Source organism: Onychostoma macrolepis, chromosome 10, assembly GCF_012432095.1.
Source record: "Onychostoma macrolepis isolate SWU-2019 chromosome 10, ASM1243209v1, whole genome shotgun sequence".
Classification (NCBI taxonomy): domain Eukaryota; kingdom Metazoa; phylum Chordata; class Actinopteri; order Cypriniformes; family Cyprinidae; genus Onychostoma; species Onychostoma macrolepis.
In genome coordinates, this window is record NC_081164.1 from 24307649 (window position 1) to 24330924 (window position 23276).

General features: G+C 37.4%; 1 protein-coding gene across 5 annotated transcripts in view; it reads right to left on the bottom strand.

The window, feature by feature from the left end:
* LOC131547946 (unconventional myosin-XVIIIb-like) overlaps nt 1-23276 on the bottom strand; it is a 57009-nt gene that overhangs the window by 21254 nt on the left and 12479 nt on the right. For all 5 annotated transcript variants that reach the window (XM_058788741.1, XM_058788743.1, XM_058788744.1 and 2 more), the window contains 22 exons: nt 22296-22463; nt 20886-21093; nt 20344-20486; nt 19056-19156; nt 18623-18686; nt 17603-17747; nt 17338-17508; nt 16274-16364; nt 15993-16185; nt 14789-14869; nt 14581-14701; nt 14347-14494; nt 11724-11907; nt 11479-11629; nt 10145-10254; nt 9852-9917; nt 7903-8031; nt 7439-7582; nt 6313-6402; nt 5927-6046; nt 1838-1943; nt 1616-1740 (listed from right to left, as the gene is read on the bottom strand). In XM_058788741.1, coding sequence (XP_058644724.1) covers nt 1616-1740; nt 1838-1943; nt 5927-6046; nt 6313-6402; nt 7439-7582; nt 7903-8031; nt 9852-9917; nt 10145-10254; nt 11479-11629; nt 11724-11907; nt 14347-14494; nt 14581-14701; nt 14789-14869; nt 15993-16185; nt 16274-16364; nt 17338-17508; nt 17603-17747; nt 18623-18686; nt 19056-19156; nt 20344-20486; nt 20886-21093; nt 22296-22463 — 2859 coding nt within the window. The remainder of the gene's footprint in view (nt 1-1615; nt 1741-1837; nt 1944-5926; nt 6047-6312; nt 6403-7438; nt 7583-7902; nt 8032-9851; nt 9918-10144; nt 10255-11478; nt 11630-11723; nt 11908-14346; nt 14495-14580; nt 14702-14788; nt 14870-15992; nt 16186-16273; nt 16365-17337; nt 17509-17602; nt 17748-18622; nt 18687-19055; nt 19157-20343; nt 20487-20885; nt 21094-22295; nt 22464-23276) is intronic.

Sequence of the window (23276 nt, forward strand, 5' to 3'; positions counted from 1 at the left end):
TCTCCAGTTCTGTCAGGTTGGATGGTAAAGCGTTGGTGGACAGCATTTTTAGGTCTCTCCAGAGATGCTCAATTGGGTTTAAGTCAGGGCTCTGGCTGGGCCATTCAAGAACAGTCACGGAGTTGTTGTGAAGCCACTCCTTCGTTATTTTAGCTGTGTGCTTAGGGTCATTGTCTTGTTGGAAGGTAAACCTTGGCCCAGTCTGAGGTCCTGAGCACTCTGGAGAAGGTTTTCGTCCAGGATATCCCTGTACTTGGCCGCATTCATCTTTCCCTCGATTGCAACCAGTCGTCCTGTCCCTGCAGCTGAAAAACACCCCCACAGCATGATGCTGCCACCACCATGCTTCACTGTTGGGACTGTATTGGACAGGTGATGAGCAGTGCCTGGTTTTCTCCACACATACCGCTTAGAATTAAGGCCAAAAAGTTCTATCTTGGTCTCATCAGACCAGAGAATCTTATTCAGGTGTTTTTTAGCAAACTCCATGCGGGCTTTCATGTGTCTTGCACTGAGGAGAGGCTTCCGTCGGGCCACTCTGCCATAAAGCCCCGACTGGTGGAGGGCTGCAGTGATGGTTGACTTTCTACAACTTTCTCCCATCTCCCGACTGCATCTCTGGAGCTCAGCCACAGTGATCTTTGGGTTCTTCTTTACCTCTCTCACCAAGGCTCTTCTCCCCCGATAGCTCAGTTTGGCCGGACGGCCAGCTCTAGGAAGGGTTCTGGTCGTCCCAAACGTCTTCCATTTAAGGATTATGGAGGCCACTGTGCTCTTAGGAACCTTAAGTGCAGCAGAAATGTTTTTGTAACCTTGGCCAGATCTGTGCCTTGCCACAATTCTGTCTCTGAGCTCTTCAGGCAGTTCCTTTGACCTCATGATTCTCATTTGCTCTGACATGCACTGTGAGCTGTAAGGTCTTATATAGACAGGTGTGTGGCTTTCCTAATCAAGTCCAATCAGTATAATCAAACACAGCTGGACTCAAATGAAGGTGTAGAACCATCTCAAGGATGATCAGAAGAAATGGACAGCACCTGAGTTAAATATATGAGTGTCACAGCAAAGGGTCTGAATACTTAGGACCATGTGATATTTCAGTTTTTCTTTTTTAATAATTCTGCAAAAATGTCAACAATTCTGTGTTTTTCTGTCAATATGGGGTGCTGTGTGTACATTAATGAGGAAAAAAATGAACTTAAATGATTTTAGCAAATGGCTGCAATATAACAAAGAGTGAAAAATTTAAGGGGGTCTGAATACTTTCCGTACCCACTGTATATATATATATATATATATATATATAGCTTTATATTTATTTCAGGTCAGGTCATTTTAGTTCTTCAACAAACTACATTTTTGTTTTTTGTTAGTTGCCAAAGCAATATTTCTGATTATCATTTAAGCCTTTCCAAATTCAAGTTTTTATCTAATATGTATATTTTCTTTTAACTTCATTTCAATCACTGAAAATTTAAATGTTGAAGTTAACTATAACAAAACTAATCAAGACATTTATGAAAACTAAAATTGAGTGTTTGGTGCAAGAAACCTTGACTAATACTACAAGGTGTCTCTTTAAGGTCATAATTAATATAATACTTAACATTAATACCTTTGTATCCAGCAGCTGACGGGCCTCTTTCTCACCCTCCAGTCTTTCCTCAGACTGCCGCAGGCGCCTGCGCAGGAACTCCACCTCCGTCTGCGCACATTCCAGCTGCAGCTGCAGCTCACTTTCTGCGTGCACATGCAGGATTCACACACACCCACGCAAACAGTCATTATCTTTCTTCACCAGCATGATTGATTGCATCTATGCTGAAGCCTGTCTTACCTGTCGCCACTCCACTGAGAGCTTCTTTATTCTTGACTTTCTGTTTTTCTTCCTCTAACTGCCTCTCGAGGGCCTCCAAAGACCCTTTACTCTGGTCCACACGACTCTGAGACACAGCACAGAATAAACACACGGGCCTGAGACCCATAATTCAACAGGAGACACAGCGGTGAGGCGTTTGGGACAATATGACAGTCTATGTTTGGAAAAGCATACTAATCATACTTTTTCTGCATTGTATAATGTGCAAAATATGCAAATTTTCTATATGCATGGAATATATTACCTACAGTACTAAATTTGCTGAAATGTGCAATATACAATAAAATATTAGTACTGTATTCCACAATGCATTGCCCTCGACTTGACCTTACATTTCTAGTGTGACAAATGAACCAGTAATTTTTGAACCAGCCACAATTTTTAATGATTCATCTCTTTCTCGACTCATTATTTATGTGGACTGTCAAAAGAAAAGGTCTTTGTATATTCTTGTTCTTTGTATATCTTTGTATAATGTAAATTACGTTTCACATTTTTTATAATAGTAGGGACACAGGATATAAAACTGAAACCAAGTGGCTGAAATTGATATAGCATATCTTCATCTGGCAGAAATATTAAGAGTTGTTAATTATACAAGTGCCATGCAAATTTTGCCTTTTTTCCTATGGTTATTGGCAAGTCAGGTTGAGCCAGGGCTATTATTAAAATCACACACACAAAAAAAACATGTTTGTTCATTGAAATAGAAGAAAGTAATTGAAAATATATCTATCTTTTCATTTAGTTTAATGATGTACTAAAATAACCAAACATGAAATAAAAATTAAAATGAATAAAAACTATATACATATTAAAAAAACTAACAAAAAAATTTAAACCTAAATTAAAATTAAAATGCAAACAAAAAATATCAAAAATAAACTATAAAATACTATAAAATAAACAAAAAAATCTATATCTATCTATCTATCTATCTATCTATCTATCTATCTATCTATAACCCGAATTCCTGAAACGTTGGGACTTTTTATAATTAGAATAAAATGTCAAGTCACATGAGTCAATATTTTATTCACAATAGAAAATATATAACATAGCAAATTAGGGATGTGCCCGAATCCGGTATTCGGAAAGGTAATGATGTGTACTATGGCAACCGTAAAGGGAATAAATAGGAGATATACGAGAACAATATATTTCAGTGCTTTCAGGGAGCCGTTATTAATACGCGGGACATTGAAATCACTTATGAATGCGCGTTTGCCTTTTAGTTTCACTTTTGAAATTCGCGATCACACACAGCCATGTACTACGGAGCGGCACTACTTACGACACATTTCACAAGATCAGGATCTGCAAAGCGGCTAGCCATGTCCCTTTTGTGGCTCCGTAGAATGCATTATTCTTTTTCCGTGCCTTTCCGAATACGGATTCGCTATTCGGCCACATCTCTATAGCAAATGTTTAAACTGAGAATTTTAAAATTTTAAGCACAAAATGAGCTCATTTCAAATTTGATGCCTGCTACAGGTCTCAGAATAGTTGGGACGGGGCATGTTTACCATGGTGTAGCATCTCTCTACTTTTCAACAGTTTGAAGACGTCTGGACATCGAGGTTATGAGTTTCTGGAGTTTTGGTGTTGGAATTAGGTCCCATTCTTGCCTGATATAGGTTTCCAGCTGCTGAAGAGTTGCAAGCTGCCCATACCGTATGCACTTATGCACCCCCATACCATCAGAGATGCTGGCTTTTGAACTGAACGCTGATAACATGCTGGAAGTGCTCCCTCTTCTTTAGCCCGGAGGTCTGTGATTTCCAACAAGAATGTCAAATTTGGACTCGTCTGACCATAGAACACTTTTTCACTTTGAAACAGTCCATTTTAAATGAGCCTTGGCCCACAGGACACGACGGCGCTTCTGGACCATGTTCACATATGGCTTCCTTTCTGCCTGATAGAGCTTTAGTTGGCATTTGCAGATGGCACGGCGGATTGTATTTACCGACAGTGGTTTCTGGAAGTATTCCTGGGCCCATTTAGTAATGTCAATGACAGAATCCTGCCGATGAGTGATGCAGTGTCGTCTGAGGGCCTGAAGACCACGGGCATCCAACAAAGGTCTTCGGCCTTGTCCCTTACGCACAGAGATTTCTCCAGTTTCTCTGAATCTTTTGATGATGTTATGCACTGTAGATGAAGAGATTTGCAAATCCTTTGCAATTTGACATTGAGGAACGTTGTTTTTAAAGTATTCCACTTTACACAGATTGGAGAGCCTCTGCCCATCTTTACTTCTGAGAGACTCTGGCTAATCATGTTACAGACCTAATGTCAATTAACTTAATTAATTGCTAGATGTTCTCCCAGCTGAATCTTTTCAAAATATCTTGCTTTTTCAGCCCTTTGTTGCCCCCGTGCCAACTTTTTTGAAACCTGTAGCAGGCATCAAATTTGAAATGAGCTCATTTACTGGATAAAAGTGTAAAATTTCTCAGTTTGAACATTTGTTATATTCTCTATGTTCTATTGCTAATAAAATATTGGCTCATGTGATTTGAAAGTCTTTTAGTTTTCATTTTATTCAAATTTAAAAAAACGTTTATCTACCTATCATCTATCTACACTGAACAAAATTATAAACGCAACACTTTGTTTTTGCCCCCATTTTTCATGAGCTGAACTCAAAGATCTAAGACTTTTTCTATGTACACAAAAGGCCTATTTCTCTCAAATATTGTTCACAAATATGTAAATCTGTGTTAGTGAGCACTTCTCCTTTGCCGAGATACTCCATCCACCTCACAGGTGTGGCATATCAAGATGCTGATTAGACAGCATGATTATTGCACAGGGGAATCAATAAAATGCACCTGTGTTCGTTGTCCATAACATACGCATGCCCATACCATAACCCCACCGCCACCATGGGCCACTCGATCCACAACGCTGACATCAGCAAACCGCTCACCCACACGATGCCATACACGCTGTCTGCCATCTGCCCTGTACAGTGAAAACCGGGATTCATCCGTGAAGAGCACACCTCTCCAAAGTGTCAGACGCAATCGAATGTGAGCTTTTGCCCACTCAAGTCGGTTACGACGACGAACTGCAGTCAGGTCGAGACCCCGATGAGGACGACGAGCATGCAGATGAGCTTCCCTGAGACGGTTTCTGACAGTTTGTGCAGAAATTCTTTGGTTATGCAAACCGATTGTTGCAGCAGCTGTCCGGGTGGCTGGTCTCAGACGATCTTGGAGGTGAAGATGCTGGATGTGGAGGTCCTGGGCTGGTGTGGTTACACATGATCTGCGGTTGTGAGGCCGGTTGGATGTACTGCCAAATTCTCTGAAACGCCTTTGGAGACGGCTTATGGTAGAGAAATGGACATTCGGGCAACTGCTCTGGTGGACATTCCTGCAGTCAGCATGCCAATTGCGCGCTCCCTCAAAACTTGTGACATCTGTGGCATTGTGCTGTGTGATAAAACTGCACATTTCAGAGTGGCCTTTTATTGTGGCCAGCCGAAGGCACACCTGTGCAATAATCATGCTGTCTAATCAGCATCTTGATATGCCACACCTGTGAGGTGGATGGATTATCTCGGCAAAGGAGAAGTGCTCACTAACACAGATTTAGACAGATTTGTAAACAATATTTGAGAAAAATAGGCCTTTTGTGTACATAGAAAAAGTCTTAGATCTTTGAGTTCAGCTCATGAAAACTGGGGGCAAAAACAAAAGTGTTGCGTTTATAATTTTGTTCAGTGCATCTAGATAGATACATTTTGATATGGAGTAAATATACTGTATGCAACCCTATTATTTTTGGTATGTGTTATCTAAAAAGTTATCTAAAAGTGGGTTAATTTGCATTTTTTATACATTTTTTTATGTACAGATCAAGAAAATGTGCTTATTGTGCACTGTAAACATACTGTGATGCAGAACTAATAAGAGTAGCATGATATTCTGAATGTTGCCATTATAACTCATCACGTGGACACATCATGGATAGTTTGTGATGCAATTTCACCAATTAGAAAGAGAGATATGGAGACAAATGATGGGTGGGCTGTACCTGCAGTTCCTTGTTCTCTTTAGCGAGGCGCAGTCTCTCCGTGCGCTCAGTGTCTAGAGCTTGACTCATGGCCTCCCCTCTGAACCTCTCATCACTTAATTCAGATACAACAGCCGTAACCTGCACACACACACACACGCACCATCATCTGTCAATGTCCCAGCAGAAGAGCTGTTCATTCATCAGCGGCAGTCATATGACAGAGATCAGCACTTCATGAGCCGATCACAAGCGAGTTTGTGTTAATATGCTTTCAGTGATGAGAATTCATAACCAGACTCCATCCATCATTCTGAACACCGACTGCTAGAAAATTTGATTTTGAGATTTCTGATCTAACAGTATAATTTCATATGTGGCTCTGCTGGCACGGCACAAACACATACCTTGGTCTCCAGGTTGTCTGCAGTCTGACGCAGCTCATTTCGTTCTTTCTCTGACTTTTCCAGACGTCTCCTAAGAGCAGTGATCTCATCCTGAACAGCAGAATGTGATACAATTACAATAGAGTGAAACAAATCTGATAAACAACATCACAGTCTAGACAGACAGACAAGCAGACACAGACGGATAGACAGACAGACAGACAGACAGACAGACAGACAGACAGACAGACAGACAGACAGACAGACAGACAGACAGACAGATAGATAGATAGATAGATAGATAGATAGATAGATAGATAGATAGATAGATAGATAGATAGATAGATAGATAGATAGATAGATAGATAGATAGATAGATAGATAGATAGATAGATAGAACAACAGACAGACAGACGGATAGATGGATAGACAGACAGACAGACAGACAGACAGACAGATAGACAGATAGACAGATAGACAGATAGATAGATAGATAGATAGATAGATAGATAGATAGATAGATAGATAGATAGATAGATAGATAGAACAACAGACAGACAGACAGACAGACAGACAGACAGACAGACAGACAGACAGACAGACAGACAGACAGACAGACAGACAGATAGATAGATAGATAGATAGATAGATAGATAGAACAACAGACAGACAGACAGATAGATAGATAGACAGACAGACAGACAGACAGACAGACAGATAGACAGATAGACAGATAGACAGATAGATAGATAGATAGATAGATAGATAGATAGATAGATAGATAGATAGATAGATAGATAGAACAGACAGACAGACAGACAGACAGACAGACAGACAGATAGATAGATAGATAGATAGATAGATAGATAGATAGATAGATAGATAGATAGATAGATAGATAGATAGATAGATAGATAGATAGATAGATAGATAGATAGATAACAAAAAACATAAAAAATAAAAATAAAGAAATTAAGTAAAATTATGACAATTAATTGCACATAGAAATATATTTTTCATTTTTGTTGCACATATGCACTTTAACTACACAACTGTCATTGTACAGATGATTACTGGACAGCTTGATTATTTAGTGGTTTAAATATGATGTATAATAGGAACATGTCCTTTGTGAATGTGTCAGTACCTCTTTAGATCTGAGTCGCTGGTCATCCATGTTGACATCCAGAAGGGGGCGCACTCTGCACAGCAGCTTCCACCAGCTCCAGCGGGCCACTGCGGTGAGAACTCGCACATTTCTCTGAATACAGCTCACGGCCATCTGCTGAACCTGATCCCAGATCAGCACTCACATTAGACGCTGTATCAGACCCAGACTGACACAACTATACACAAGACTGTAGCACTATTACTAAAGCCCATTAAAAGCCATATTTTACACCTTTCCAAGAATTTAATTTCCCCCCTGAATTTAATCAAGTAATATTGCAGCAGAGATGTCATAATTTAGTTTGATTGTCCATTTTACTTACTCTCACTGAACATTGGGTCCCTATAAAGAGACACATCACTACAGAGAGTCATCTCTGGGCCCATATCTGCAGGTCTATAAACATTGGCTGTTCCAGCAGAGGACAAAAAAAGACTCACCTTCATACGGCGGTATTTCTGGCGGCCCAAATGACCCAGACAGGACGCCTGAAGCTGCACCAGCCAGCCACTCAACAACTGATCTCTCTGCTGATCTAAAGACCTCAGGACACCACGCTTCATAAACACCTTCATAAACACACACATCAGAGTGAGAATGACCTGAAAACTTCAGAAGTGAAGGATAAAATAAAACCTGTGTATGTTACAGATATATCTTGATTATTATACATAGATAGATAGAATGATACAATGACAGACAGAACGATAGACAGATAGATAGATCGATACATAGATAGATAGAACCTGAATTCCGGAAGTGTTGGGACATTTAAATTTGAATAAAATGAAAACTAAAAGACTTTCAAATCACATGAGCCAATATTTTATTCACAATAGAACATAGAGAAAATAACAAATGTTTAAATGGAGAAATTTTACAATTTTATGCACAAAATGAGCTCATTTCAAATTTGATGCCTGCTACAGGTCTCAAAATAGTTGTGACGGGGGCATGTTTACCATGGTGTAGCATCTCCTCTTCTTTTCAAAACAGTTTGAAGATGTCTGGGCATCGAGGTTATGAGTTTCTGGAGTTTTGGTGTTGGAATTTGGTCCCATTCTTGCCTGATATAGGTTTCCAGCTGCTGAAGAGTTTGTGGTCGTCTTTGATGTATTTTTCGTTTAATGATGCGCCAAATGTTCTCTATAGGTGAAAGATCTGGACTGCAGGCAGACCAATTCAGCACCTGGACTCTTCTACTACGAAGCCATGCTGTTGTGATAGCTGCAGTATGTGGTTCTGCATTGTCCTGCTGAAATACACGTCGTCTGGAGGGGAGCATCTGTTGCTCTAAAACCTTTATATACCTTTCAGCATTCATAGTGCCTTCCAAAACATGCAAGCTGCCCATACCGTATGCACTTATGCACCCCATACCATCAGAGATGCTGGCTTTTGAACTGAATGCTGATAACACGCTGGAAGATCTCCCTCTTCTTTAGCCCGGAGGACACAGCGTCTGTGATTTCCAACAAGAATGTCAAATTTGGACTCGTCTGACCATAGAACACTTTTCCACTTTGAAACAGTCCAGTTTAAATCAGCCTTGGCCCACAGGACACGACGGCGCTTCTGGACCATGTTCACATGTGGCTTCCTTTCTGCATGATAGAGCTTTAGTTGGCATCTGCAGATGGCACAGCGGATTGTGTTTACCGACAGTGGTTTCTGGAAGTATTCCTGGGCCCATTTAGTAATGTCAATGACAGAATCATGCCGATGAGTGATGCAGTGTCGTCTGAGGGCCCGAAGACCACAGGCATCCAACAAAGGTCTTCGGCCTTGTCCCTTAAACACAGAGATGTCTCCAGTTTCTCTGAATCTTTTGATGATGTTATGCACTGTAGATGATGAGATTCGCAATGCCTTTGCAATTTGACGTTGAGGAACGATGTTTTTAAAGTACTCCACAATCTTTTTACGCACTCTTTCACAGATTGGAGAGCCTCTGCCCATCTTTACTTCTGAGAGACTCTGCCTCTCTAAGACATCCCTTTTATAGCTAATCATGTTACAGACCTGATGTCAATTAATTAGTTGCTAGATGTTCTCCAGGCTGAAACTTTTCAAAAATTCTTGCTTTTTCAGCCCTTTGTTGCCCCCGTGCCAACTTTTTTGAGACCTGTAGCAGGCATCAAATTTGAAATGAGCTCATTTAGTGGATAAAAGTGTAAAATTTCTCCATTTAAACATTTGTTGGTTTCTCTATGTTCTATTGTGAATGAAATATTGGCTCATGTGATTTGAAAGTCTTTTAGTTTTCATTTTATTCAAATTTAAAAAACGTCCCAACATTTCCGGAATTCGGGTTGTAGATAGATAGAACAACAGACAGACAGATAGACAGATAGATAGATAGATAGATAGATGGATGACTTTTGCTCACCCTGCTCGCTCCTAAAACAATGCTTTTCTTGTCCAAATCCAGATCAATCAATAATTCCTCTACAGCCTGATATAAAGGGATGCAAACACAAACAGACAGAGCTCAGGCCTACTTTTGGAACAGCAGCTCCCTGAATCAATGAGGGCTGTTCAAGCAAAAACTGGCTAATCAATAAACAAGTTAATAAACAGGGAAATAAATAACATCATCATTTTACATCATTAAAAATAAATGACATTTTAACAGAGGGTAATGAGGCGCGTGTGTGCCGTGGTGATTCAGGACGTCCAGACCTTCCTCTCGTCTGGGGTAATGAAGACAGAACCGTATCGCTTCATTATGGGAGCAGAGAGGGCCTGAAAACGACAGCGGAAATCACCCAGGGACATGTGCTCAGGGTAGCCTGCAACACACAGACACAGACACAGAGCTTGCTGTCTTTGAAAGGACATTTGTTACTAGATGACTACACAATATGGGACCTGATTTTGGTTTTTACGAGGAGAACTCAACTGTTTGAGATGCAGCATACAACCTGAGCAATTAATCATGACTTTACCACAAGTGGTTAAAATCTCCAATCTTAAAGGAGTAGTTCACCCAAAACTGAAAATTTGCAGAAAATGTATTCACCCTCAGGCCATCCAATATCTAGATGAGTTTGTTTCTTCATCAGAAAAGATTTGGAGAAATGTAGCATTACATCACTTGCTCACCATGGATCCTCTGCAGTGAATGGGTGCCGTCAGAATGAGAGTCCAAACAGCTGATAAAAACATCACAATAATCCACACCACTCCAGTCCATCAGTTAATGTCTTGTGAAGTAAAAAGTTGTGTGCTTGTAACAATCAAATCCATTCTCTATAATTTTGCTTTCTTCAGTGAAAAGTCGGCTCATCTGAATCAGAAGATTAATATGCACAGATCAAGTACTGTTTAGCAAAAGCGAAAACCATGTTGCTATACAGCTCTAAACAAATACGTCGGTGTATTTTGATGTGAGAGGACAACAGGGGATGGACTTTTCACTGGGGGAAGACTCATTTTTTATGGACTTGTATTTTGGCCAAAAGCAACGTTTTAAAGTTAAATACGCCTTAATGATGGATTTGTTTCTTACAAACATGCAGCTTTTCACTTCAATAGACATTAATTGATGGACTGGAGTGGTGTGGATTATTGTGATGTTTTTATCAGCTGTTTGGACTCTCATTCTGACGGCACCCATTCACTGCAGAGCATCCACTGGTGAACAAGTGCTAGCTGCTGAATTTCTCCAAATCTGTTTTGATGAAAAAACAAACTAATCTACAGCTTGGAAGGCCTGAGGGTGAGTCACTTCTCAGCAAACAAAGAGATATAGAGATACTGGCAACTAATTCGCTTTAATGAAGTACAACAGAAGTCATTAGAGTCCCATACATGATAAGAAACAAACATGCATGAGTGAGTAAGAGTGTGTGTGTGTGTGTGTGTGTGTGAGAGTGTGTGTGTGTGTGTGTGTGTGTGTGAGTGTGAGTGTGTGTGTGTGTGTGTGTGTGTGTGTGTGTGTATGTGTGAGTGAGTGTGAGTGTGTGTGTGTATGTGTGAGTGAGTGTGAGTGTGAGTGTGAGTGTGTGAGTGACCTGTTCGGTACAGCTGCAGCGCCGGCAGCAGGTGTGTGGAGTGCAGCTGTACACGCAGTGCTGGGACATCAAAGCCACAGCCATCTGTCTTCACACTCAAACACTGCAGGAAGACCGGCCGCGCTCGCCGAATCAGATTCACCAGGGCATCCTGCTCAGAGAGAGAGAGTCACGGAAAGAGTCAAGAGGATTTACAGACAAAAGGCAGATGGAAACGGCTTCCTAATGGCTCATTTGTTTCTCACCGCCTGCAGTTTGACGGCGATGCACTGCGAATGTCTCCTGAGGGCCGCCATCCCGCCGCTCAGAGTCTTCCGCACCGTGCCGCATCTCTCCAGAGAGCGCTGAGAGCCACCCTCCACGCCACCCAAACCCCGGCACAGAGGCGGCACAGACGCCCGCCCACTGAACAGGGCCTTCACCGCTCCACTGAGAAGAGGAACAAGAGAGAGAGAAGGAGAAGAGAATTAGGGAGTTTTTAGAATTAACCCACATCCGTTTGACTTCATAATTCGGTTTGTTTTTAATTGGTTAGGAAGCATTTTTTTCAAGTTCATGTGTACTCCAGTGAGGTTTACAAATGGTATGAAAGCCATGTGGCATGTTTAGTACACATGAACTACAGGATTGATGAAATAAAAGTCATTAGTATTAATAAAAAGTGAATTTACTGTCATCTCTCTATTATTATATCAATAAAAGTGGCAAAAAAAAGCATGTGGTGCAATAAAAAAAGAAAAACAGATATAGCATTTCCAGACATAGTTTAAAAGCATAGAAAATTGGCAATATTAATGAAATTATAAATCTTTAACCATTTTTTTTTCAAATTAATGTTTATTCCTGTCCAGTTTACAACTAGTATGAAAGAACACTGGTGTGTTTTGTACACAAGACTTACTACATTAGTGATAACGTAAAAGTCATTAATATTAATAAAATGTTGATTTCCTGTTACATCTCTCTTATTATATATCTCTCTATAATAAATGTGCCAAAGAAGTAGTATATGGTGCAAGGTATGGCCTCGCTAGATATAGTTTAGAGAACAAATATCAAAATGCATGTTATACAATATATTTTTTTAATAATCTTAATTAAAAAATTTTTTTTTTAATTTGATTAAACAAGTTGAATTTGTTTTAAATCATCTCTAGATATAGTTTGCAGAACAAAAAGCAAAATGGTAGAATTTATAAATATGGGTGGTAATTTTCTTAAATTTAATGTATGTAATACAACGCAATGGACACTTTCATATTAAAGCTTTTGCTCAAACAAACATCTGAATATTGAACTTAGCAAATTAAAATGCTGAAAAAAAAGTAAGTTATATATTAGTTATAAATATAGGTGGTTATATGTATTTTATTTAATTTTATAATTTTATTTTAATTAAAAAATTTGTTGTTGTTTTTGAATTATTAAATTAAACAACAGAATTAGTTTTAAGTTCACGTGTACTCCAGTGTGGTTTACAGCTGTTATGAAAGCAATCTGGCATGGTTTGCACACATAAACTACAACAGTATTAATGTTGTATGTTGTATTTCTACAGAGGATCTGTGTTTAGTGAGCAGAATTATTTTCATCGCTTGCTGTGCATTTTTAGCACAAATGAAAAAGAACAAAAATTGAAAGCAAACAAGGACTTTTTTCCAAAAGTTGTCGACACCAAGCTCATGGTAGCCCTCACACTGATGCCGTCTGTATTCACACTTGTCTTTATTGTGGCATGTTTGCGTCATCAGCGTGAATACCATTGTGAGCACTAGCAGATGTTTATTCCTGTTGCTAGGTAACAGTTCAAAAGGACAAGACACCAGTTTCACTGTGTTTTTGAATTTGATTTATCACCAAAACTGAACACACACAGCACTTGCGTTTGTCTGCTGTAGACGAAGACGCGTAGAATGTGAGATGCATTTTCATCAGCAATTTATTCAGCGACAAGCAGCTGTGAGAAATGCATTATACTATATTAAATAAGATGTGGAAGAATGCAAAAATGCTAATTATATGTCATAAACGTCACTTCTGTGGTTAAGGACGCACTGTTGTCATACTAATTCACATGAACCAAACACCAGACAGTAAAATAAAAAAAAATTATATTAATAAAAATAAAATATATTTATTTTATTTCATTTTTTGAAATAAAACATATTACATAACTTTTATTTTCTAATACACATTTTCTAATATATTTTATTATATATATATATATTAGTTCACATGAACCAAACATATTCAATATTTTAATATAATTAATATTGGAATAATACTCATGAATAATGTCAAATTATCAATAACTTTCAGAAATACCTTTAACATTTTATTTTAATTTGCAAGATCCAATATTAAGAATTATATTTGAGGAAAAGTTCTTGTGCATCGAAGGAAAAGCTCAATGAAACATTGAAATAAAATAAAATAAAATAATAAAATAAAATAAAATAAAATAAAATAAAATAAAATAAAATAAAATAAAATAAAATAAAATAAAATAAAATAAAATAAAATAAAATAAAATAAAATAAAATAAAATAAAATAAAATAAAATAAAATAAAATAAAATAAAAATCACCCATATTTATAACATCTACATGTATTTCCTTATGTTTTACTACCATTTTTGGTATAACATGCCTGCTTTTTTTCTTGGCACCTTTATTTATATAAAATTGGAGAGATTAATGAATATTTTAATATTATAATGAATATTTTGGTAATACTAATAATTAGTAAATCATTAATAACTTTTCAAATAACTTTAACAATTTCAATATTCAGAATATTATCTGAGGAAAATCTTCTAGAGATCATCTACAGCAGTGCAAAAGTCTGTGATCATCTGCAGTCTCTTACATTGAGGAGTTCTGCAGGAGGGAACTGGCGTTAAGGACAGACGGGTTGTTCTGGACCTGACCGAACCAGCCTGAGAGATCATAGCGGACTGGATCTGAACCCATCAGGTGAGCGATCTCACACTGCAGAGGCTGCTCGCACTGGCGCACTGAGAGGCAAGCAAGCAGAAAGATGAAACCTGAGGAAACATCTCAAAAAACACGAAAGCAGCAGGTCAGGATCCGGCTGGAGTACCTGTGCCGCTGAAGTACTGACACACTCTTTCCAGAACCGTGCTCTCGGTGGAGCCCGGAGTGATCATCTCTTCATCCAGAACCCACAGGAGTCCTCGAGAGTCGCCTTCTGGCCCTCGAACCTGAGAACACACACACAGACACACGCTGTGAAACTACATGTGTGACTGACGTGTGTGAGAAGCGTGCTGAGGATCAGTGAGTGATACCTGCAGTCCAGGCTGGTCAACAGCACACACCGCTTCTGACGGGCTCGTCTCAGGGGCTGTGAAATCAACAGCTACTCCCTCCTGTGAAAATTACTCAGAAAGTTAATAATGATCTGAAATTCAAATTAAAAATGTCATTTCTTGTCACCTCTCCATTATTGTATCAAATGAAGAGGCCCAAAAATACACTAAAAAGTTGCATAAATTTTTTTTTTTTTTTAAATATAGTTTATTGACCAAACAACAAAATGACAGTAAAACATGTAGAAATGAAAGAGAAATGAATATGCATATGAATGTTATATTAATTATTATTTTATATATTAATTAATTTATTACATTATTATTTTATATATTATATTATTTTTTTAAATAAATTAAGTAATAAATCAAACTTATTTAAAATTAAAGTTAATTATATTAATCACATTCAATATTTTATATTAATACTCAATATTTGTTTGAGGTTGTGAATAAAATGGCCACAAAGATAAAAAAACAAAAAAAAAACAGGTATGGCATTTTTAGATTTAATTTATTGACTAAATAGAAAAATGGCAGTAAAACATACAGAAATAAAAATTATAGAGTAAGTATGGACATGAATGTCGTTTTATATATTATTTTGTATATTATTTATTTAATTAAATTAGCAAGGTTTATACTCAATGTTTCTTGGCAGTTGTCAATATCAAAATTTTATTTTTTTGTGGTTGTTAATAAAAATGCCCCCCCCCCAAAAAAAACTGCCAAAAAATATGAATTATGTGGTGCCATAAAAAATGACAGATATGGCCTTTTTACATCTAGTTTATTGAACAAATAAAAAAATGGCAGTATAACACACAGAAATAAAAGTTATAAATATATATAGGAATGATACTTTACTTTGTATTATTACATTTTTTTTTAAATTAAATTAAATTAAAGCAACTTTCATATTCATATTAAAAATAATTGATTGTGGTTGTCAACAACAAACATCCAATATTTGTCTGAGATTGTGATATAACATTTTTAGATGGTAAATATTCATAGAAATGTTGTTTTGTTTTATACATTATTTTATATATTACTTTTTAAACAAAATGAAATTCAATTTAAATTAAATCAGCAAGGTTCATATTCATATATAATATTTTTTTGAGACATAACTCTAGAACATCTAACGTATCTCTGTAGTGTTTGGGGACGGTGTGTGTACCTGTGTGTATCTCTCCAGCGTGTGTGTGAATGTGTGGTTGAAGTAATGCTCCAGCAGTCTCTCCTGTAAGTAGTTGTGACAGAGCTCAGAGAAGCCGGCGGCCCGGTCGTCACCGCTGTGTCTGGGGTTCCTCAGGCCCGGAGTGTCCACCACGATCACAGAGGCCAGCGTCAGCTGCTGAGAGTGCAGCGCTCTGGAGAGACAACCAGAGAAAGCCTGGGAAACACTGCTAGATCACTCTAAGCTAGAGAGATAGAACTGCCACAGAACAGTGTGTTTACCTGTTGATGAGAGACACAATAGAGGTGAAGAGCTCCTCGTACAGACCAGCCGCCATCCCTTCCACACACTGAGCGGCACTCAGTCTCGGACCTGAAACACACACACAGGACATCCTTAAATGCAGCTTGTGTATGATTTTGCTAACTTATGCTTTTGAATAATTATGATTTTTTAAAAGAAGTTTCTTCTTTTATTTGATCAAAATACAATAATATTGTACAGTAATATTGTGAAATATTATTGCAATTTAAAATCACTGTTTTCTATTTGAATATATTTTAAAATGGAATTTATTTCTGCGATGCAAAGCTGAATTTTCAGCGTCATTAATGTCAGATGATCCTTCAGAAGATCCTTTTTTATTATTATCAATGTTGAAAACAGTTGTGTTTCTTCATATTTTTGTGGAAACAGTGATACATTACCAACTAAAGGTTTGGAAGTCTGGGCTAAGAAAGATTCAAAAAAAAGGAAAGAAAAGAAATAATTTTATTCAGCAGTGATGCATTAATTTGATCAAAAGTGACAGTAAATACATTTATAATGTTACAAAGATTTATTTAAAATAAATGCTGTTCTTTTGAACTTTCTATTCATTTAGGAATGCTGAAAAAATGTATCACATTTCCACAAAAATGTTAAGCAGCAAAAAACAACAACAACAACAAACCCTGAAAACATTTTTCAATAGAAGTATATCCCAGAATTAGAATTACACGTTAAATAATTCATATAAATAAATATACATTTATATAATTACTTTTTATATTATAAAACAGAAGCAACATTATTGGTTCTAACGTGGTTATAAAGTTTTAATATGTGGCTTTCAGAAATAATTGTTTCTTATCGATCACCTGGATGGTCATTCTGTGGTCCAATTTCTTTTTATAATGAAGCTAAACTGCTTAATAAAAACGTCATAAGAACAATATTTAATTTATTTGGTAAATATCCATATAATAAGTGTCCAGTACATTATCTCTAGCTCCTCTCTACACACTTTAGCTGAGATCTTCTCAGATTCTGGTGGCTTTAACAGAGTACAGTGTGTATTTCTGACCGTCCTCTGGTTCCTCTGCGGCGCGGCGCTCTCTGACGCCTCCGGTCGCTCTCTGCAGTAACTGCCTCAGGTGGTGTTTGAAGACGGCAGTGTGGAGCTCCTCTCCCTCACAACCCAGGATGGCGCTGGCCGTCTGTGCGCTGTCAAAACTCATAAACTGCTTACGGCCCACTGAAGCAACGCAAGAACGGAAAAACAGAGAGTAAAGTCTCACCAAATACTTTTCGCTTGACAAAATACAGCTGTAAGTCTAGTCCTGATTTACCCTTGCATGTTCCTGCAACGCCGAGATGGTAGATTCCTGCCAAAACATGCCAAATGGCCTTCTGCTCATCCGCTGAGAATCCTAAAGTGTTCATGGCGGCCAGCAGCTTCCCAAAACCCACTGAAGCTCTCTGCTTTTCATCCACCTGATTTAATATGTTTTATTAAAACATATTAAAGAAAAACTGAAGTCAAAGCACACATCTGCAAGACACTTTGAGCCTTGGTGCTCATTCAGGAAACACAGGTTCAAGTCCAGTCTGTCTCATTTTTTTTTTATTTGTTAGGGACAGAGTTCTATTATATTAATAACAATGCCAAAAATGAAAAACAAATTATACATTATTTAGTTATTAAATATAAAAATCAAGTTTACTTGTATAGCGCTTTTCACAATACAAATGTTTTAAGTCGCATTTAGCAGATTAGAGCTGGCCGATAATATAGTTTGCATTTTGCAACAATATAAACAATCAAGAAGTTGAGATTTGCTATATTGTATATATCGCTTTATGTTAGTATACTGCATGTATGTGGATAAAATTGAATGTAGATCCAGTTTTTATATATTGTTGGGCCATAATGGAAATTAGAATTTTTAATTGAATTAAAAACATAAATTTAATAATACTAATAAAAATTACTTATATATGCTATATATATATATATATAGTACCTTTAAAAGTAACTATCAATTTAATTTAATTTACATTTCATTTAAATTGAGTTACATTTAATTTGATAATTTTATTGAAACTGATTTACTTAATGTAATTCAGTTTAAATTTAATCTTAATTTAAATTAATTTATGCTTTTTTCTCTTTATAGGATGGAATTGTGGGTAGATGTGGTGAGAAGAAGATTAGGAAATGTTGCAAGCCAGACTTAAATGTTTGTTTCCCACATGTGCACCAAAGCTTAACATGTCAGAGCAGATGCACTAATCGTGTTAGTTTAACATTTACTTTTTTTTTTTTTTCTCACGCTTTTCCGTTTTTGCTTTTTTTAAACAGTTCATACCTTGTTTGGGCATGAAATTCCAAATGTGTTGTGTTCCTTTAACTGGTGCACCTGCAGTTCAGTCCTGTGATTAAAAACAAGACAGTTACACTCAAATTTAAACAGGAAATGACATAAGACACGATCCTGCCCCCCAAGCTCTCTGGAGCTTTTGTTTTAAGGCAAAGCTATGAAAAGAGCAGGCGTTCTGCCAAAGCGGCGTTCACTGAAGAGCTTGTGCGTGCCTCTGAGGGGAACCGAATCCAAAAACAAACCCCTAACAATAGAGTGAATGATCTGGGGTTTAATGACGTGGTAACTTTGTCTTTGCCGTCTAATAACGTTGCACTCAGGCTTGTGAGGACAGAAGCCAGGAAACCAGAAGGAGGCTTCACAATACAAGAAGCAAATGCTACTGAGTTTGACCGCAGAGGGCTCCAGGGACCCAACTGACCTCATGTCTGTGCTGAGGCCTGCGAGCATCTGGGAGAAAACCAGGAAGTTACTCTCTCCCTCCGGCCTCTGACACACCCTCCATTTCTCCAGCAGCATGGTCTGAAACAGAGAGAGGAAACATTAGTTAGATGGACTAGACAGAAAAATGGATAATTAGACAGACAGACAGACAGACAGACAGACAGACAGACAGACAGACAGACAGACAGACAGACAGACAGACAGACAGACAGACAGATAGATAGATAGATAGATAGATAGATAGATAGATAGATAGATAGATAGATAGATAGATAGATAGATGGATGGATGGACTGATGGATGATAGATGGATAGACAGACAGACAGATAGAACGATAGATAGAATGATAGATAGAAAGATGGATAGATTAGGTTTTAAAAACAGGTGATTTTAAGCTGCTGAAATGCAATCAGCAATGAAATATGACTCATTTGGCTATATGTGCGCGCTGTCTGAGAGACTGTTTCTGAGCGCTGTCAAAAAGACGTGCACTTGAAGACGGTGCTCATAGTGCTGCTTTATAGACTTCGAACAGTTAAATACACACATTTGTATGTGTCAAAATGCCCATCTCTGCAAGTATCCTTGTAAACACAGTAATTTATGTCTTAAGTGACAGCGAACAGCTGAGAAAGAAAACACGTGTAACAGTATACTGGATCCGGGCAGGTCTTAAAGTGACAGCAGTCTAATATTCCTGCTGTCTGTCATTCATGTTAATCAAACAAAAGAGAGAAAATCTCTCACTGCTCTTTGACTAAATCACTTTTGAAACTTTAATATGAAGAAATATATAGTATATTTAATTTACATGTGATGAAAATGCAGTGTTTTTATACATTTGATTACATTATACAATGTATGCAGCATTTCTTTTTTATTTGTTCTACTGTACTTTTTTTGTCCTATTGATTGCAATTAGTTTCCTAATCTTTTTTTAAAATCGTTGACTGTTTACTTGTCTTCAGTGAGCTTGAGTTTGTTTGATTTTTTCGGCAATTTTTTTGTGATATTGACACTGGTGACAAGAATTTATATGGTATCAACAATTTAAATTTCATAAAAGACCTTATTTAAAGCAAAAATAACTATATCGCGATATATCTTTACTGTGACACAAAATTCCTCATATCGTGATATAAGATTTTGGAAATATAGCCCACCCCAAACTAACAAACAAACAAAAAGACAGACAGACAGATAGATTGATGGGTAGATAAAGACAGATGTACGGGCAGATGGATAGACAGATGGATCGGAGCACCTGCAGATGTGCGGCAGCAGCGAGTCCGGCATGGTTGAAGTCCAGTGAGAGAACCATAGCGAATCGAGTCGAGGCCTCGCTGTGAGACGAGCTCACACACCCAAACGATCGCAGCACTGTAAACACTGCCTGGAGCCGCTCTACTGCAGTTACACACACAAATCATGTCAAACACCACTAAATAGCCTCTAAACTGTTGCTATAGCATTTCATCTATCACTTAAAGGGTTACTCCAACCCAAAATGAAAATATTGTCATTCTCGTCGCTTCATAACATTCAGATTGAACCACTGATGGCAGATGGACTATTTTGACAGTTTTCAACCTTTTAACATCAGCAGAAGCAGATTCACACAGATTCAGTGAGCAAAACATGTCACACTGTGAGAGGAAGACGCTCTTGTAATTACAGGATAGGAGCCTGTAACCACCAGAGGCTCCAATGAGCCAATTTAATCAGTGTGCAAATTCACGTTCAAGGGCTTTTGTTTTCTGTCGTTCTATAGCTTTGGGCTACAAACACAGAAGTGGATGCACTCACAGGTAAGGCTTCCTCCCGCTGTTCCCGCTTGTTTCAGCAGCTCCTGGGAAAATGACTGACAGGACGTGGTCTTCCCTGTGCCACTGCGACCCAAAGCCACCAGCGTCTGGTCCCTCCGCTGACCCACCATAGACACGTACACCCTCCTCACCAGAGCCTGCAGAGGGCCAGGAGCTTCCCAGGACTCCCAGCGTCTGCTCCGAAGCCCCTGAATCAGAACACATTTCAATAAGCTAAATCATGTTCTGCAAGTCACACCCTCACAAAAATGTTCTGTGGTGAGACCAAAGTCTTCATCTTGAAATTACAGCATTCTAAATAATAAAGTCTTTTTTTATGTTACATACTGTACATGCACACCTAAATAAAAATATATAAATAAATATAGCCTATCACTGATATTTATAAATAAACACACATGTGTGCAATTATTTTAATCGCACTACTTTAATTACATTTCAATTTGAAGTACAACGCTACAGAATTAAAATGCGTTTATTTATTCTTTTTTCCATGTTGGACAAAATGAAAGTTAATTAAATAAATAAAATAATTTTTTTTTTTATTTTTTTTTTTTTTTAAATGTATATATATAACAATAGCCTACCACTGATATTAATAAATACATATGTGACCCTGGAGCTCAAAACCAGTCTTAAGTCGCTGGGGTATATTTGTAGCAATAGCCAAAAATACATTGTATGGGTCAAAATTATTGATTTTTCTTTTATGCCAAAAATCATTAGGATATTAAGTAAAGATCATGTTCCTTGAAGATATTTTGTAAATTTATTACCGTAAATGTATCAAAACTTAATGTTTGATTAGTAATATGCATTGCTAAGAACTTCATTTGAACAACTTTAAAGGTGATTTTCTCAATATTTTGATTTTTTTTGCACCCTCAGATTCCAGATTTTCAAATAGTTGTATCTCGGCCAAATATTGTCCGATCCTAACAAACCATACATCAATGGAAAGCTTATTTATTCAACTTTCAGATGATGTATAAATCTCAATTTCGAAAAATTGACACTTAAGACTGGTTTTGTCGTCCAGGGTCACATATAACGTATATATTTTATTTACTAATGCACAATATATTATATAAATATTACAATATTTCATAATTTATGTATAATGACTGGTACAAATACCTCAATGCACAAATACCTTGACAGAAATTCAGCAACTGAACTGAATTTTAAAAGGCATCCGCAATTCAGTTCTAAATAGTGCAAAACTGGATGAAAAATGAAAGAAATACTATGATACTATTTTTATAAGCAAACTAATTTAGTCTATACATTTACAACTAATGTGCTGTATGTAACTAACTAATGTCAAACTACATGTGTGATCACAGTCATCATGGTCTCATTGATGGGTTTGTAAATACACTGCTCTTACCTTGCCTGGCGAGGACAGCGGAGGCCACAGAGCCAGTAGATTGGGCCCTGCGTGAGTCAAGGGTAGATGTCCTTTAGCTCGACTGGTCAGAGTGTGAAGGACGCTCGACTCGTTCACGCTCACGAGGTCGCTCAAATCCTCACACAGGTCCAGCTCAGGTGGGTTCAGCTGAACACAGCCACCAAGAAAAGTCAACACTGGTCACACACATCAGGATGACTTAAAAGTAAGTGAGTAACTGTACACAACGTATTCATGTGTACCGAACAAATACAGAGTTTTGTCAACCACTGCACGCACCGAGCTTAATTTGAAACTCCTAGATTTAGATATTGTTACTTTTGATAAGAAACAAAGTCTCATCTTTCAGATTCTGTGCATTTTATTATGAAATTCAAACAATAAATGTCGTATTGATGCTCTCTGATGTGGCATGAGAGATCGCTGTATTGGCGGGTGAACATGATCATCCCTTCCTCTTTACTTTTGAGTTATAACATGAAATAAACATGAATGAACATCAGAAGGTATGTTGAAAGAAACAGTACAACTAACTGAAACGTATCATGTCTCAAGTGATCGCTCATTCAGTGTTTCAACTGCAGAAAGACGTCAATAAAACAGCTTGTAAACAAAGTGTCATTACATTTACCTCAGGAAAGTCATTCAGTGTCAATAGCTTGTTAGTTCACTAAAGAAATAAAATTTATTTCACTAAATATATGCACTATATTAGCCTATATATTCATTATATTTCACTTAACCTGTTAGTGATGCCTTAATTATTTAATAGATGTTTAAGTAAATCTGTAATAAATATTATAATCAGATTACACAGAAAATCGAACCTGATTCAAATTTTTTTATGACGGATGAAAGTTTCGGACTCCGTGTGCAATGACCTTTAGACGTCAATGTAAAAACCGCTACATGTTTGCATGCATTTTTTTTTTTTTTTGGAGTGTTTATTATTATATCTAA